At 42.4% G+C, this 18,421-nt stretch overlaps 2 protein-coding genes across 4 annotated transcripts in view; one reads left to right on the top strand and one right to left on the bottom strand.

The window, feature by feature from the left end:
- Positions 1 to 3,872, top strand: part of KCTD15 (potassium channel tetramerization domain containing 15) — a 49,756-nt gene extending 45,884 nt beyond the window's left edge. For all 3 annotated transcript variants that reach the window (XM_063167642.1, XM_063167641.1, XM_063167640.1), the window contains exon 5: positions 186 to 3,872. In XM_063167642.1, coding sequence (XP_063023712.1) covers positions 186 to 341 — 156 coding nt within the window. In that variant the 3' untranslated portion in view covers positions 342 to 3,872. The remainder of the gene's footprint in view (positions 1 to 185) is intronic.
- LOC134424129 (transcription initiation factor TFIID subunit 4-like) overlaps positions 3,572 to 18,421 on the bottom strand; it is a 154,789-nt gene continuing 139,939 nt past the window's right edge. Inside the window, exon 15 of the mRNA XM_063167635.1 lies at positions 3,572 to 5,303. Coding sequence (XP_063023705.1) covers positions 5,136 to 5,303 — 168 coding nt within the window. The 3' untranslated portion in view covers positions 3,572 to 5,135. The remainder of the gene's footprint in view (positions 5,304 to 18,421) is intronic.

The following is an 18,421-nucleotide window of genomic DNA, read 5'->3' as shown; positions in this document are numbered from 1 at the left end:
GCTGAGAGCAAGACTTTAATCACAGTATAGTCATTTAACAATAAGTTATAGAATTATAGCTGAATAATATTCATTCAAGGACGCCTCAAAAGACTAAATCCATCATTTAGATCTGGTGCTTCCAGATGCTTTTATCACTAAAATTTCCTAAATATTAATCTGATTGTTTTCCCTCCACATTGCAGGTGCTTGAAAGGTTATTTCAGAAGGGATTTAACGTGGCAGCTTCCTGTGGTGGTGGGGTGGATTCCTCCCAGTTCAGCGAGTACGTGCTGTGCCGCGAAGACAGACGACCACAGCCCACCCCAACAATCAGAATAAAACAGGAGCCCCTGGACTAGAACCCTCCCCGTGCCCCTTTGTAACCGTAGAAGTGTTCAATAGTCCCTTATGTGAAACACTAAGGATTTGCAAAACAGTATTAGCAAACAGATTTGGACTTTCTGTTGCCCATCGGTGGTACTCTGAAACTACCTGTCACACAGCCAGCCACAGAATGCGTCTGGAAATCCACTGCCTGTCGCTCACGGCGGAGCTCCTGAGCACACGGACTTGGGGCTGACCAGCAGTGCTGTGGAACAGGCAAAGCTTTGGAAACCCTGGCCCTGGCCTGGACTTCTGCAGCAAGAGCCATGGAAGCAGCGGAAGGGACCAGCAGGAGCGCGGGGACAGCCGGAGCTGCGGGGACGGGGGCGTCTGCGGGAGGAAGAACCCCAAAAACTGCACTGAGAACCTTCCCTGACCGTGCCCCTCCTCCATATCAGTCCCCTGGTGATTGTACTCACCCACACGAGCAAATGGCTTATTTTTATACTACATTTCCAGCTGAGGTCTCTCTCTGTGAACAGGATCCAGAACCAGAAAAGGACTGATCCATAGTCACTGGTGCTCAGTACTTAACCCCCCCACAAACCAAACAAAACAAGTGACAAGAAATTAGACAGGCCCACTTATGGCAATATTTGCAACAGTAGGGATCTGGAAGCACAAAATAAAATGCCATCCACCATCACACGAGGGTCACATACCCCACAAGGAGCTGTAGCTCTTTTAAAGCCAATCTTGTTTTGACACAGCAGCTGTTAAGTTTTGCATCATCAAAGAAGTGTGGTTCTACCAAACAAGCCACCCCTTGTTAATCATTTACTGACCATGTTAGAAGCCCACATTTAGCAGGAAAGTTTAAGAATTTTGGACAAGCCCACTCTTTATGGGTCTGGAATTCTTGCAAAGAGTTGTTAAAACCCTGTATTGCCATTGCCAGATGAAAGCAGGACGCCGTCGGGTTAAATTGTTTTATTATTTTAAATTATTATTAAAATTTGAATTCTGTAGCTGCCCTCTATCTGTGTAGCTTTCTCTGTCACAAAGTCAGGGGTCTGTCTGCAGGAGGGTCCTGCTTCTGCCAGGACTTGGCACTGACTCACAGGGCTTTCTAACTCAGGAGACAGCACCGTGTTTGCAGGTGCAAGGCTATAAATAGCATTCTGCTAAATCCTGTTTATTGCTCTTTAGCATGATTGGGTCCTCAATCACTAATTCATGTGTTAATCACAATTTAGTTTCTTCCACAATAATTTATAGAATACTGTTGTAGATGATGAATTTTAATTAAAGTCTTTTTAGATGCATAAATATGGCCATATGGAACAAGGGACAGAGTATTAAGTGGTCAACAGTTCTTAATGCAAATTGATTGCAATCAGGCAAAATTTAAAAGTCATGTTTAAGACTAGTATTTTCAAAAGCAATGAGCTGTACTGACTATCCAAGGTAAAATCTAGGCAGGGGTCTAATTTTTGGAAAAGGGCTGGATACCTGTCCATGGAAAATCAGACCTCTGCAGGTTTTCTCACCTTGGTCACCCAACCCAGAAATCTCTACTGGCAATCCTGGCCGGTTGGCCTGCTACCTTAGCAGAACAGTTGAGCAAATCTGTCTGCTTTAAGAGTTGTAAAGTTATTTTATTTTGTGGTTTTATACTTGTACGACATTCTAAAGTTGCTAGGCATTGCCATATTTGAATATATGGCACAACATTCACCTTTGTATGTAAGATATCTGTAGAATTGTATATTATACATTTAATATTGTAAAGAACTTAACGTATAATTGTCATGTATTTGTGTATGCACATTTCTTATACAGTACTTCATGCCATAAACATTTCTGTAAAGTAAATGAACAAAAACAAGCACGTAGGGTGGAACACTCACTGTATCTCCCATGTTGTTTGAAAGAGGTGAGAATTTTTGATTGCGTCTTCTCCAGCCCTTTGCTCCATTCAGCTTGATGTAGCCATGTCTTACAAAAAGATAGAAGTGTTTTATTTATTACTTTCATACCTTTAAGTCCAAAGTTTCCCTCAATAGCCCATTCAGGTTCTTGTTTTTATCCTGTATCCACTCCTGCCCTGCCCTCTGGCACGGGGTGAGCTGAGCACTCCTGGCAGCACACCCTGTCCAGCTCTTACCTCTCAGCCAGGGAATAAAGGTGATTTCCATCCCAGGGGAGCCCTGCCCCTGGTGCTCTCCCCAGGCAGCTCTGGGAGTGCAGACTGGGATGGTGCTTTCACACATCTGTGGAACGTTGGAACTATTTGTGGTTGCTTGGTTGGGTGCTTGGTTGGTTGGTTTCTCCTCAGTTTGGTGTTTACTGTATTTTTTTATGGCTCAATAAAGCAGCTCCCATAGTTGGGGCAGCTTTGCTGAGGTGGCATTGGAAAGGGTTCCAGGCTGCACCAGCCGAGTTAAATGTGAACTTGAGATGGAAAGTTTAAACCATGACATCACAGCATTGACTGCAAAACAGCACAAAGGCTAGGAAGACATGTGGAAACAATCACTTTCTTAGAAAAAAAATGCCTTTAAAAAAAAAAAAAAGTTAAGCTAGGACATGTTCTTTTAGTTAGTAACTTCAGGTCACTTATTTAAAGATTATTACAGTTTCATTTATATATTTTTTACTTATTTCCCTATATTTTTAGGCATCAATATCAGCAAAAAACTGATTTGAATATCTACTTCTGGCCTTAAACCACAACAACATAACTTAATGAAGAACATTGCTCAGCATCACTAGGATGTTTTAAAGCACCACAGAACCCTGGTGAAGCTGTGGTGTGCAAAGGCCAAGAAGCAAAGCACAGAGCACAGCCTGGTTCTTCACCTGATCCCATGGAGCAAAACTGTTGTGATTCTCTGTTGCTGAGCACTGGCCCCGTGTCAGGCACGAGGCTTTGAGCACTTTGTGTCCAGGCTGTCCCAGCCCCAGTGCAGACAGAAAGGGAGAGAGAATGTTCTGTTGTGCTTTTGGGCTCCTCGCTCCAGACAGCCACTGCTGAGAGCATCCATTCTCTGCACTGATGGCACCGAGGTTTGCTGACAACTTTATTAGATGTTTCACAAAGGATAAGAATCAGCACAACAAAACATTGAAGTATTTGGTTTTAATATTTGTTGGTGGGTATTCTGTTAATATTTTAACGCAAAATGTTTCTGACCAGTGCTTAAGAACTACAAGACAATGTGAAATTCATGTTTGATAAATTAATACTGTATGTCACTCGATGTGTTACTTTAGTAAATTGTTTTATTTCTTTACAAAATAAGTACAAATAAGGGAGTATGTTTTCACACAAATTGGGGGTATTTACCAGTATGTACAGAAATCATCAAAATAACGTAACTCTAATAAACACAAGGCCTTTATAAACAATATGTACAAATTATCAATACATTTAAAACATAACTTTACACTTCCTGGCCTTAAATACCTTATGAATAATCTTTTGGCTAAATAGCAGCAGTATAAATTTTCTTCTGCTTTTCATAAACCTTAAAAAATAATTAAAACCTTTGTTTTTAAAACTATTGGACAAATAGTTCTATTTGTGCTTTCGCTATGGTTTCCCATCAAAAAAAATATTGCCTCAAAAAGTGGCAAGCATAACATAGTAAAAACAGAGAAGATAAATAAGCAAATGTCTCCCTTCCGTGGTACTGTAACACTGTTAATGAACTCTGCAGCACAGCCCGTGCCCCTGCTCTTCTGTCCCACTGATCCCCATTGCTCAGACCCACACCAGCCACTTCCCTGTGGGCCCAAATTCTGCTTCAGCAAAGCATTTCCAAGGCATTCACCCCACCTTTAGGTACTTACAGCTGCTCCTCATGCTCAAAGCCACGTGCCTGCTCAGGAGCCTCTCTGGCTGGAGCCTGGTGCAGTGTCCAGGGCAGAGGTGTCCCCACTCCAGGTGCCACCGCGCTCCCCATGCCAGCAGCGGCCCCAAAAACCTTTACAGCGACTTTAAAAATCATATAGAATACTCTAAAATCTTTACCCAACAATAGTCTCTTTTAAAACCACCATTAAACCATACTATTTGCAATAAATAAATTAACATTTTTTAGAAAATAAAACCCAACTTTGAATCTCGTCACTAACCAGCTGCTACAAATGCGCAAAAGGTTGATGAGATTGAGAAAACAACGGGAAGCAAGTCAAGGTAACTCAGCTGAGAGCCTGCACACACATTTCATACACTTAAGATTTGGTTCAGCAAATGGCTCAGGAAATGAGCTGTGCAGTAAAAGCAAAAATCCTAAATATATAAAATTTGTGGGAGTGTGCAGTGGCGAGTCTCTTGGCTGTGCAAAAAATTGCCATTACAACTAAGTTAAATAGCAACAGGTATCACCATGGTTAGTGAGACAGTGCTAGTAAACTGAAAATAAACCCAGCACCAGGAGTGAACACTCAGGTGAACACAAGGCTGGGACTACTCCTGTGAACCTGTCCCAGGCCTGGCCAGGAGATGGTTTGGGTGAGCCATTGCATTTGTGTAACTTCAACACCAGCTACTTTAGCCTTACCTAAAATGGCCAGATGGAGCAAGATTTTGATGTTGATTTTTTTTGTGGAGTTAACATTTTAAAACCTTTTGCACATTTTCTGTGGTTTTTATATATATATATATATATTTTTACATAAAGGGAATTTATTGCATGTGTCTGACAATTTTACAAAACAAAATTACCGGAACATTGACTTCTGAAAAAAATAGAAGGCACATTAAAATGACAGCTTTCAAAGCAAGTTGAGCTTCTGTGGAGCACTCAGTAGGACTGTTGGCTTTATTTCAGCAGAGCTCGGTAGAGCAGGAGCGAACGGCTCATTTCCCGCTCCTGCTCCATGTAGAAGATGAAGTCCCTGAGGTTGACTCGAGTGATTTTCTGCCGGGGGTACTGCCGGGGGGAGCCCGTGCCCAGCCCCGCCGGGCTGCCCCCGCACAGCCCCACGCCCTGCAAGAGAACACAGCACAGTGAGCCCTGCAGAGCCAGCCGGCCTCCTCTGGGCTTCAGGAGCCCTCCAACAGCTGCAATGGATCATTACCAGCCTCCTCCTGACTTTGCATCAGGGGTTTTCAACATTATTGTCTTTTCTGTTCTTCTGAGTCTCAGCGAGTTAACCTGGCAAAGGCCTCAAGTGCAAACACGTGGGGCTAAACCTTGTTCACTTCCAACTGAGGGCAAATCCCTCCTGCTACAGGCATGTCCACTGAGGATGTATTTGAGCAGTTTAAATTCAGGAACCAAACGATTTTCAGCAGATAAGGCCATTAATGCACCAAATGTGTGCAGGATCCTGCTGCTCATCCAAGGATGGGAACAGGTGAGTGGAATATTGGGAGTCCCCACAGAGACTCAATTCTCTGCTCTGGATCTGCTAAAGAGAGGGGCTCAGTGTGGGGAGATAGGAAACAATTAAAAAATTAAATGGAAACATCACAAAGACATTGTGGGGAGATACTCAGCAAACAATTTAAAAATTAAGTGGAAAAATCACAAAGACATTGTGAGGAAATACTCAGCGAACAATCAAAAAAGTAGATGGAAAAATCACAAAGATATTGTGAGGAGATACTCAGCAAACAGTCAAATAATTAGATGGAAAAATCACAAAGACTTAGATAAACTTTTAAGAACAAAATTATTGTCAGCGGATAAGGCCATTAATACATCAAATGTGTGCAGGATCCTGCTGCTCATCCAAGGACTGAGTGGAATATTGGGAGACCCCACAGGGATCTCAATTCTCTCCTCTGGGTCTGCTAAAGAGAAGGGCTCAGTGTGGGGAAGATACTCAGCAAACAATCAAAAAATTACATGGAAAAATCCCAATGACTTGGACATTGTGGGGAGATAGCAAAAAATCAAAAATTTAGATGGAAAAATCACTAAGACATTGTGGGGAGATACTCAGCAAACAATCAAAAAATTAAATGGAAAAATCACAAAGACTTAGACAAACTTTTAAGAACAAAATTATTTTCAGCAGATAAGGCCATTAATGCATCAAATGTGTTCAGGATGCTGCTGTTCATCCAAGGATGGGAACAGGTGAGTGGAATATTGGGGGTCCCCACAGGAACCCCAGTTCTCTCCTCTGGGTCTGCTCAAGAGAAGGGCTCAGTGTGGGGAGATAGCAACAATCAAAAAATTAAATGGAAAAATCCCACAGATTCAGACATTGTGAGATAATAAACAGAACCATTAGTATACTTGTTTCAATAGCTATGTTAAATAATTATTTATTTTTTAATTGGTTCATTGGTACTGAATTACTGAATACCTCATCCTGGCTTTGTATATAGAGAGAAGATTCTTAAACTGGGCCTGAGAATACTGTGATCTGAATATTTAGAAAAGGAAAGGACATAATTACAGCCCCTGCAGCCTCATGGAGTTTAAACTGAAACCTGATGCACACACATGTTCAGATGTTTTTTCATCCATAGGAGTCCATTGTTTTTGTTAATTCCAATTGATTTGCAGTAAAATAAAGAGTTCTAACTTAGAAAAATAGATTTTAATCTCTGAAAAGACTTAAGCTATTTTTCAAACCTCTAAGAAATATGGTAAAAATTCCTATACTTCTAATATCCCAAATTGACTTAGTGCTGCTCAAACCCACCTTTCTTTCCCCAGGAAATACTTATTCTAGGATCATAACCCCAGACATTAGGAATACAGTTTAGGGTAATTTTACTACTGAAAGCTTCTAGGGGAAACACACATGGTCTGAGAGCAAGGCATGGCTGGCACTGTGTCCCTCTGTCACCACAGTCAGTCTGTCCCTGCACAACTGCACCATTCATGGCATTTCTGCCATTCCTGCTTATTCAATCACAGCACTGGGGCAAATCCTCTTCTTGTTTGTGCCCACAAACACCAAGGGCTTAAAGGAGTGCAATGAATGGGCTCAGCTTGCAGGGACAGAGGGAGAAACCCACAACCTTTGGGCACCTTTGAGCCAAGGCATTCTGCTCTCCAGTGTGGAGCATTTTTGTTAATTAATTGATTGACTGAGCACTGAACCTCACTGCTCACAGGGAATGAGCTGCAAGGGCTGCTCATCCATGCCCAGTGCACAATCCTTGTATTCAGCAGTGCTTCACACCATAACCCAAGAAACACTTCACATTCCTAACAGAAACAAAATCATTTAAACTCCTCCTCTCTGTCTTCTACAGGTGGGAACACCTTGAGCTGCCTCTCTCTGCGCTCTGATCTTGCACCCACTCTGCCAGGGCTGTGCCCACTCTTTAAAGGCCTTAAAAAACCCCTGTGTGTGTTTATTTTAAACCAAACTGACTCAAAAAACACTTCTCCTTCTTCTCTGTTCCCCCCATGCTGCATCTCTCCCCTGCCCACAGCACTGATTTCAGATTCATCCTGACCACAGGACCTGTGACAAATACAGGAGTGTGGCTACCTTAAACTCACTGTGAACCACATCCACAGCACTCTGGACTGGGAGCATCCTACAACAATTACCAAATAGAGAAAAGCTGCATACTTTTTTGAATTCTCTTTATAAAACTATTTCTCTAGTCAGTTGAGTTCCATTTACAGCAAGGAACTGCTCTCTGTTTGGACAGAGTAGCTGGAATTAAGATGTGCCAAGTCATATTCATTGCATTTATCACTAGAGATACTGAACTTCAACACAGCAAGAGCATCATGTCCTCAACCAGCACCAGAACAAGGCACCAAGCTGTGCACATTCATAACCACACTCACAAGCCATCAGTCACTTGATCATGCTCTGGAGTTGTTTTACAAGGTGAAAAATAATAATAAAAATTATATTAGAACTACAGAAGTTCTGTAAGCTGACAGAACAGTAATTTATATGTGTCAATATGATCACTAATTTAAATTAAAAACCAGTTGGTTTGGTACTGCATTGTACCCAAAATTATTCTGCAGATACTATATAAAAAATAGATCCCTAAATGCCAAAATTATTTAATTGCATACATGAATTCAAGTGTAGTTAAAAATAACAGTGGAATTGAAGTAATTCAAAATTTTCTCATGAAAAATCACATTTTTTTATCATCATGACAGATTTTTCATCAACCCAAACAAGTCCCTCTGTTGTCTGTATCTATGGCAACTAATCAGAGATACACAGATAAAAGCTCTAATGAAAGAATAAAAGGTTGTAAATTGTTTACCTCCTTTATTTCCTGGCCTGCCACATGCAAACTGTTCCCAAATCCCACACACTCAAATACACATCAATGCTAGTTTCTGTATCAGTAAACTTCTAGTTATGATTTCAGGAAAACTGGAGACATTCCAGACCAGAAGAAAACCCAGGTGTGATGGTGTTCACAGGGGGCTGAGGATGAGGGAAGAGATGAGGATCTGACTCCATGTTTCAGAAGGCTGATTTATTGTTTTATGATATATATTATATTAAAACGATACTGAAAGAATAGAAGGAAGGATTTCATCAGAAGGCTGGCTAAGAATAGAAAAAGAAGGAATGGTAACAAAGGTTTGTGACTGACAGAGACAGTCTGAACCAGCTGACTGTGATTGGCCATTGATTAGAAACAACCACATGAGACCAATCCCAGATGCACCTGTTGCATTCCACAGCAGCAGATAATCATTGTTTACATTTTGTTCCTGAGGCCTCACAGCTTCTCAGGAGGAAAAAATCCCAAGGAAAGGATTTTTCATCAAACATGTCTGTGACACCCATGTAATTTATATATGAACTCTCTGCCTCCTCATTTTAAATCAGTTTCCAAACATGAGTGACAGGGACTTCCCATCCCCTTCCCCCCCAGCTCCTTTCCCCAGTGCCTGTCTTCCCTCCTGAAGGTTCCTTCAGTCCTTTCCTGGCACTGCACACCCCAGAACCAGCCCAGAGAGCAAACAGATCTCCTGTGCTCTCCCTGCTGGGGCTCCCCCAGCTCCTGCTCCTGGCCAGGGCTGGAGAGAAAATCATTCATGGAAAATCCCAGGCAGGATCTGTAAACCTGCCATGGTGCTGTGCCTGTGGTTAAGCTGTAATCCCAGAGGTGAGGGATTCCAGCCTGCCTGCCTCCACAGCTCCCCTGCACTCCTGTCACTGATGGGACACAGCTCACAGCATCCCAGCACCACTGCTGGACTGACAGCCTGCACTCACCTGCTGCATTCACCTAGCCTGGAATCATGGCTTCAGAATAGTCACAGCAGCTACTTGTTCAGCATGCACACTTTGAAGCAATTCTAAATTTATTACAAGATTTGGGCCAACTTTCTCAGCCTGTTTGCTATTTTCATGATTTTCCTCTATGAGAAAACTCGTGCTGTTAGCAAAGGGAAATACAAACAGTTCAGAATAAAATACTGACCAAAGATTTGGTAGATCAGTAGTTAAATATACAAGAGTCTGCCACAGGAACAAACCTGTCTGGTGATGGGGAGACTGCAACAAGCCCTGGGCACAGGGAGGCCAGCAAAGGCTCACTTGTGCTCCCTGGCACTGTGAGCACTCAAAGCAGCTCCTCTGCAGGGTGAGCATCCCCTCTCCTGTCCCCAGGAGCTGCCTGTGCCTTCACCAGCCACACAAGGAGCAAAGTCCCCCTGCTCTCAAACCTCACCCAGCTCAAAACTGCACTGGAGCTACCCCATGGTGGGGACACAGGTGGGACCCCTGTGAGCCCTGGGGTGGGAGTGATGGGGGTAGGATGGTCAAGACAGACGGACACGAGAGATCTCTGCAGCCAGGTCAGGAACTTGGGGTTTATTGCAAAGGGCCTGGGTGCAGGGCCCTGCTGGGATTTGGGGTTTATTGCACAGGGCCTGGGTGCAGGGCCCTGCTGGGATTTGGGGTTTATTGCACAGGGCCTGGGTGCAGGGCCCTGCTGGGAGCTGCCAGACACAGCTCAGAGCAGGCCCGAGAGAAGAGAGGGGTAGAGAGGGTGAGAGATTAAGGGAGTAAAAAAGGTAACAGAGTAAAAGGGGTAAGAGAGCGAGGTTCCCGTTACAATACCATAAATCCTCTTCTGTGTTGAATATTCTAATTCTCATTAACCAATCTAGTACAATATACAAATCCTACAGCATTTACATACAGCCTATAAGAATCATTACATTACCATACTGTGTTACATTTTAAATCCTACAAACTCCTCTTTGGGCCCTTCTGCCAAGCTGTAGGGTCTGCTCTGACCCTTGGGCCTGTCTGCAAGCAGAGGGTGTTGTTCCATCCAAAGGGGATCACCTTCAGCTGGCCACGCCATTGTTTTCCAGTTGTTCAGTAATTGAGGGATCTCAAATCTTGCTTTCATTTCAATCTCACTTAGTTTCCATATTCTCATAATTTTCTGCCAGACAATCATATTTATAAGGCTTTCCTGTTTCATCTTCCCCAACACCCTGGGGCTGCAGGAGCTCCTGAGCCCCCAGGGCTGGGTGGCCCCAAGGCAGGCACAGCCCAGGCTCAGGGTGCAGCCTGTTCCTCTGCAGAGCCCAGCCAGCCTCTCTCTGCTGTGCCCAAGCCAGCAGCTCCCACAGAAAAAAGCTGTGGGACTGAAAAGCTCAAGATCCCTCCTACCTCTGTCCTTCTGCTGGGCCCCCACACCCAATTTGATCCCTAAGGATCCCCCAAAGGTTTAAAGGCTGCTGGGAAAGGGGACTGAGGCAGGCAGACACATATCTTCCAAAATGATCTCTTTCCAAAATGGGCAAACTCACCACTGCTCACAAAGTGTCTTAGTGCATTCAATTCCAATGCTTCCAGCAGCAGGTGGATGGAAATCAAAGTGTGCAAGTCCCAAAAATGTGCTGTTCCCTGCTCAAGATAGAAGTGCTTCCACAGAAGAAAGCACATGTAATACAATGTATACTTATTTTTATAACAATGATTTCTACTGTTGAACAATTAGTTTTTGTTTTCCTTCACAAAGCTGCATCCCTTCAACTTTGAATTACAGAACCATGGAAATACAGTACAATATTCCTGTCAGGGAACACAGAGATAAGGGCAAGGAGAAGATTGCATTTAATATTTTATCCATCCTTCCTTCACCAGAAAACAATTCAGTGCTGACATCTCTGCTTTGAACAGAGTCTTGATCTGCGGCTATTGCTTCTCTGAGAGCCACAGACAAGGCAATAATGATAAAAGATCTGCTGGGTTTCTTCCCAGGCTACATGGCACATCCTTGTGGCAGACTTCACTTCAAGCCAAAGTCTGAAAGTGGGAATCACACAGCAGCAATTCAAAGCCAGGCTAGGCAGTAAAATGCACCAGGAATTTGGTCTGTGCAAGCTGCATGCACTGCAGAGCAGGGGAAGAGAAGGTGTCTATTAGTCTGCTCTCAGCAATAAGAGGTCTTGAATCACAAGAAACATTCTGGAGATATTCTGCAGCAATTATGTTTTTACTTGCATAAAATGCTATTAGATCTTTGGCTGAGAGGCACATGGAAAACAGGTATAATACTATGTATGATTAGCTGTCCCACATAAATTAGGGCTTAATTCAACACCTACTGAGGCTAAGAGTAAGGATTTCACTGAAACATCCTAAAATTAAGATGCCTCTAAAGTACAGAAATGTAATAACTGTTCATCAGCACCTCAAAGATTAACAATACTATATGAAATATAATTATATCTACAAAAATACCGTGCATCTTCATATGTGCAACACAGCAGCTCTAGAAGTGTCTTTAGAAGGATTCATCACCAAGAGCTATCATTTAGGCCTTCAGATGAGCAGCATTTACAGGGAGGATTAGTGCCATGCCTTCTTCAGAAGCTGGTGATTTTCATTTGCCAACATTTTTACCCTGTACTATTTTAGTGCAACTGTTCCTCTAGACAGTTTTGGCACCCGTTCACTTGCTACACCCTCCTGGATGCAAATGCATCTCCTTTCCCCTGGGCACATAAACACACACCTCACCCTGCAGACAAACATCAGAAAAACTGATTTGCACAAGTACTTACAAGCACTTCAAATACCAACACAATTGCAACATTTCAAAGACAGCATGCAGTAATTTTTAAATTAAGAAATAATAAGGGGAAGGTAAATCAAACTAAGTCATGGATACCGTGAAAATTTTTTCTTCAGATGTGATCACTTCAGTTTATAATTATCTGAAATTATTTGAACCAAAGAAATGGGCTGCCATTACAAGCAGAGGATTTTCTATGTACCTCCTCCTTGCCTTTATTACATTACACCAAGTCCCATATGCAAGTACTATTATAATAAAAAACCTGCTTGGTAAAGCAGCATCAAACCAAAACCTTCCAGCTGAGGGAATTGGGCATGTGTTCCAATCTCAGCACTCATTGCTCCCTCTGAGACAGCATTTCCCCCCAGCTGAAGGACAGCAGGAACAAAAAGCAGCTGTAAGGTATTCCAGGGAAACTCTCTGGGAAGAAGAGGAATCTGCCCCAGTTGCAACAATAATGAGATGAGGTGCAAGGCAGCTTTGGGCTGTGACATTCCCTTGCTCAAAGAGATGGGTGTTCAGTACCCAGCCCTCAACAGGTCACTCCAGGTAGGACCAGACTGATTTTCACCCCTTAATCCATGCAGTGTCTGAATAATCCCTGCATTGATGTCAGGCAGAAAACTCAGGTTTTTGAGATAAGCTCTGCATTCTGCAGAGACCTTTAATCTTTCCAAGATCTTCTGGTGCCCCCACTGCCCCTTTGGTGTCTGACAGAACCCAGTGCCTTCATCCCCCAGCCCCTTGCAGCACTCTCACTTCACTGCTGGGGCAAGCTGTGCCTCTCCTCATTTCCTTTGTTCAGAGCACCCATGGCTCCTGCCAACATCTTCTTCCACAAGATCTCATACCCAACACAACCCACTGCTTACTTGGACTTAAAAGCAATGACAATTTCACTTGATTAAGAATTCTGAAGTTTGGGCTGCATTCTTGCTGTGGTAATTATAAGTGGAATATTCTATTTATCCTGTTTCCATCATACACGTATATTTTCATTTTGCTTGGAATGTTTCTCCTCTCATGCTTTCCAAATGTTTAATCAAGTGCTGCTCCCTTTGAAATACTAATCCTGCCGAAGTTTTTTATTGCTATTTTTCAAGCATTGTGGTGCTTTACCCTTCTCATCTTTCAATACTAACATAGGGTTTTTTTTCCTTGTTTTCTGTTGTTTTGTTGAGGTTTTTTTAAGGATTTGCCTGTGTTACTCCAGCCTAGTCACTCTCTTACAGTGGGAGTCAAGAAACACCAAACCAACTTTGGGAGAAGCCCTACAGCCCAGCTTGCAGGATTCACATTTTCCTTGAGACACACTGAATTCCCATCTGAATTTTTTCTAATATTCTTGATATTAGTTAGAAACTATCTCAGTTTTACATAGTGGGTGGCCCTTTCCTTTCTAACCTGTATGACTGTGACTTTCATTAAATCAGAAACATAAAATAATTAAAATATTCTTGACATTCATCAATCTCTAGACACGTATAACTGTAAAATTTAATTGTTTAAATATTTAATTAAAAGACACATAATTGCTATACAGTAAAGGCTGCTTTTTGGGCTGTCTCTGAGCAGAACACTGCAGGGGACAGGCTGACTCCCAGCAGGTTTTGGTGCATCACAACACCCAGCACACACAGGGTCACACAGCTGCTTGATGTCCTGCCAGCCCCCATGGGAGGGGACCAGGAAAGTACCCAGATCTTAAACACAAAATCACTTTCTCAGCTCCTGAGAGCATGAATTGCCCTCATTCATCTCAGCTGACTTTCGCTTCTTAAGCCTAATTACGATGTATAACAGCCAGACTTTATAATAATTGTGTTTCCAGCTGTTGGCCATCCTGCTCACTCCCACAACTGTGCAAGTGCCAATCAAGGGAATTCATGCACCAGCTACCAAACAAAGGACACAAACCCCTGCAGATCTCCTGAGGACTTCATTCCTGGGTGAAATCTCCTGTTGGATTAGTCACTCTCTCTGAACAGTGATCTAAACCTTCCCTTGTAATTACCACAGGCTCCTCTGGGGATTCAGGGCAGTGCAGGGCCCTTACCTGTACCCAGCCCATTAAACAAACCAAAATCAAGCAGGCAATGCAGTTATCTCTGGATTGAGTGGCAATAAAATGAAGCCCTAAATGCTAATGCCTTCAGCTTGCAGGATAAACACATTGCCAGAACACAGTCCAGTGTGCAGGGAAAAAGACATTAACATTTGTAAATAAAAGGTGGAAGACAGCTAACACTCTATTACTGCAAATATCAAGGAATATAATTAAGGCTGGTGCATTTCAGACATTAGGATAGACAGCAGGGAGAAGTTACCAGATCACTCAGCCATTCTGTTCTTGATTTCTTCACATTTCTTACAGCTAAGTCTCACTCTTGGCTCTTTTAAGTTAGTTGTTTGCTTGTTCAGAAAACATTTTAAAAACTTAGATTGGCATAAAGAACTCAGAAAAAAAGGGTTCTAAAAGGAAATAAATTCCTCCAGACATTAGTAACCTTAAAGGAGCCCCAGTCCCTGCACTGCTTCCCCTTCCCCAGTGTGAAGAGTCCCCTGCACATCCAGGCCCCAGTGCTGTTTCCATCATGATCCTTCTCAGGTCCTTTTCTATCACCGGCTGGGGTCTGTGCACAAATCACAAATGGGATGGGACTGTCCAGGAACGTGCCTTGAGCTGTTTGATTTTAGAGCATCACTCTCATTCCACGGTTATGACAATGGGAAGATGCCACCAGCTCACATCCCAGGCAGCAGACAAAGAACTCAATGTTACAACTCACTTTATAAGTTTTTTGACCAATCACACAAAGCAAAAGCACATTGACAGTAGTTCCATCCAACCACTATAAGTACACGTACCTTTGGTTAAACAGTGCTTGCTTATTTTGAATACAATACCTGCTTGTAAGGCTTAAAACACAATGCACAGAGCTCCATTATTAAGCTTCAAACTTCCTAATATCTTGCCTGATAAACTTTCTGCAGCTTAGGGAGTTATTCTAGACAAGCATTAATACACAGACCATTGTTCTGTTTGTCCTTGCTCTTCTACTTTTTACAAAATTTTTCTGCTGACCAATCTCATGGCTGCTCCTTAGCTCTACTCACAGTTCTGCTGTCTCTGAGGCCTGCCTTTTGCAGCTTTCCCAAAACCCTCTGATTTTGTGGATTCCCACACTTTTCCACCTCCCTGCATCTCTCTCCCACACCAGGATCATTTCTCCAGGACCCAGAGCACACTTGGTGATCTGCAGCCTGATTGCTCTGCATGAGCATCAGACTGCCTGCCTAACCCAGCCCTGAACTCCCAATAGAGCCCCTGCCTCACACTGTCCTCTGACCTCTGAATGCCAACCCAGGCTTTCCTTCTCCCTCCACTACTAGACAAAATAAGACAGCCAAGCCTTGAGTAACATGCAGATAATTTTAATGTATAAACACACTACTGACAATTTCAACTTTGCTCTACACTTTAGAAGCCCTGTAATCTCCTCTTACTTCACAATTTCCCAAATCCTTATCATCCTCCAGCCCATTTCACCACAAAGCAAGCAACCAATCTTTCAAGGACACTTACATTCAACACAGCCAACAACAAAGAACAAACCTTAAATTTCAAACTGAGCTATTTGAAAAAAACCCAAACACACTTGTCTTTTGTAAAATTAACCCTTTCACACACAATTGTCTCAGATCCACCTCACTGCATAAGCAGTGGGATTAAATGCATCACGAAAAGTTTCCAGAAGATTCTTCAATAAACTCTATCTTGCTGTAATAAAATTATTTGGCATATCAATATCTATAAAGAATAAATGTCTTCAGTCTATAGATGATCATGGAGGAGACGCAGTGATGCAGAAAACCATTTTTTTCAGACATTAAAGCTCTATTCTTAGTTATCTCTAGCTTTTCATTTTTACTATTTTGATAGGATTGAGAACCACTCTGACTACCTCAAGAAAAGAAGATTTAACAAGTAAATGTCACAACTATCAGCACCTTTCCTTTATTAAAATCACCTCCAACATACATAATTAATAATTATTTAGAATAAATTAAAAATCAGGTAGTCAAAATCAAGTGCTCCACTACAAACAACTGTAAATAAAACTGACCCTAAAATATATTACAGAAATAATTCTAAGCCAGACACAAAATCACCTAATCAACCATCTGATACATACTGAAGAGCTCTTACAGATGGGTCCTGACAATTGACAGTAATCAATGTATAAACTGACAAGTCTATCAGATCTAATTACTCCCAAAACAAAATAAACATGAATATTTGTCCTGGTTGATATTATATTTAAAAGCAGGTTGTAACCACAAAAGAAAACCCTTTACCAACGTGCTGGCTGAAGCCAGAGGCTGGTGCTGTGATGTTTGTGAGTGAAACAAAGGCAGAGGAGCTGGCACAGGAGCCAGGGCAGAACGTGAGAATGGAGCAGATGCTGCAGAGGGCACAGGACACACACTGGGGATTACTGCAGCAATTCCAGAGCCAGGGAACACAGCCTGGGATTCCCAGAGTGCTCCCCAGCATGCAAGGGTGCTGCCTTTCCCCTGGCAGTGGCAGGCAGGCACAGCAGCCCCAGCAGCAGCAGCAGTGCATTATGATACAACACAACATGAGCATTAGAAAATGCGAGATGAATCTCAGGCCCAGAGGCTCTTTAGCACCACTCCAAATCACAACTCTCTGCCTTCATTTTTCTTCTTTGCTACTATTCCACTTCTTCTCTCGGTACTTCTGACTTTATTAACCCTTTTCTCTCTTTCTTGTCTTCAGCCTTCCTGTTCTCATGGTATCACATCAGATTCCTCATAAAGCCCTGAGTATTATCAATACTCAGATTACAGATTACAGATCAGGCAGGTTTTCTGCCATACTCCAACCCAGTGAAGCTCCAGTTGCTCCCAGTGAGAAATTCATCACTTCACTGCTACCTCAATAAGACATCACGCTCTTCTGACAACCTGGCCCCTGAATAAAAGTTACAAAACTCATAAATCAAACTGTAATCTGTTTTCAATGGTCTGAATTCAGGTGCTGTGAATTTGGTTTTTTATTTTCATAATCTGGCCCCTGAATAAAAGTTACAAAAATCATAAATCAAACTGTAATCTGTTTTCAATGGTCTGAATTCAGGTGCTGTGAATTTGGTTTTTTATTTTCATAATCTGGCCCCTGAATAAAAGTTACAAAAATCATAAATCAAACTGTAATCTGTTTTCAATGGTCTGAATTCTGGTGCTGTGAATTTGGTTTTTTCTTCAAATACTTTCCCCAGAAATTCAAGTCTAACAAGCCCAAAACAGACTTCCTGAAACACAAGGTTCATTTTTGTTTTCTGGGAATTAGAAAAGATGCAATTATGTGTTATGCCTCATTTCTGGTATCCCTTTCTGGAATGGTGAGTTCTGGTGTTTGGTTTAACAAATCACACCTTTCTCATTAACCTGGCCTGAAATTGTGAAATCAATTTTTCAAGCTCTTTTTTGTCTTTCTACAAATTTGTGCTAAGATCCTTGATCTTTCCACACTGTACACATAATGTGCTACCTGAACGTGTGCAGCAGCAACATATGGTACAGTAGGTTATAACTCTTTTACCATCTGTTCTAGCTGAACTCTAACCTCAATAATCCCATATCAGCTTTTCCAGTTAACTGCCACAGCTCTCAGATCTTGGCTTCTACTTGCTCTCTTAAAAATAAATTGCAGCAAAAGGCAGGGCCAGATCATAGACTGCTCTTCAGAAGCCTCCACTGCTCCCCAGGTGACTTCATTTGGTCAGGGTCTTAAACAAATTATGCCTTCAGAGCTACAGGCCACCTTTTTTTTTCAGTGAAAAGGATAAATCAGTGACTGGAACATTCTTCATTCTGAAAAATATTGCTCAAGATGCTGCTGTGTCCTTTACATACTCATTTCCAAATTTTGTTTCTGTTATGCTCTCATTTAGAAAAGGGCATCCCCTTCAGGGGAGCTACAGGGGATTCCAAACCTTCCAGGGCTGTCCCTGTCCAGCCACCTCCCACTATGGCCAATTCTGTTTTTGCACAAAAAGCACCACCACTACAACC

This window comes from Melospiza melodia, chromosome 13, assembly GCF_035770615.1.
Source record: "Melospiza melodia melodia isolate bMelMel2 chromosome 13, bMelMel2.pri, whole genome shotgun sequence".
NCBI classification, from domain to species: Eukaryota; Metazoa; Chordata; class Aves; order Passeriformes; family Passerellidae; genus Melospiza; species Melospiza melodia.
Note: the sequence above shows the minus strand (reverse complement) of the source record. Positions and strands in the feature narration are given on the sequence as shown.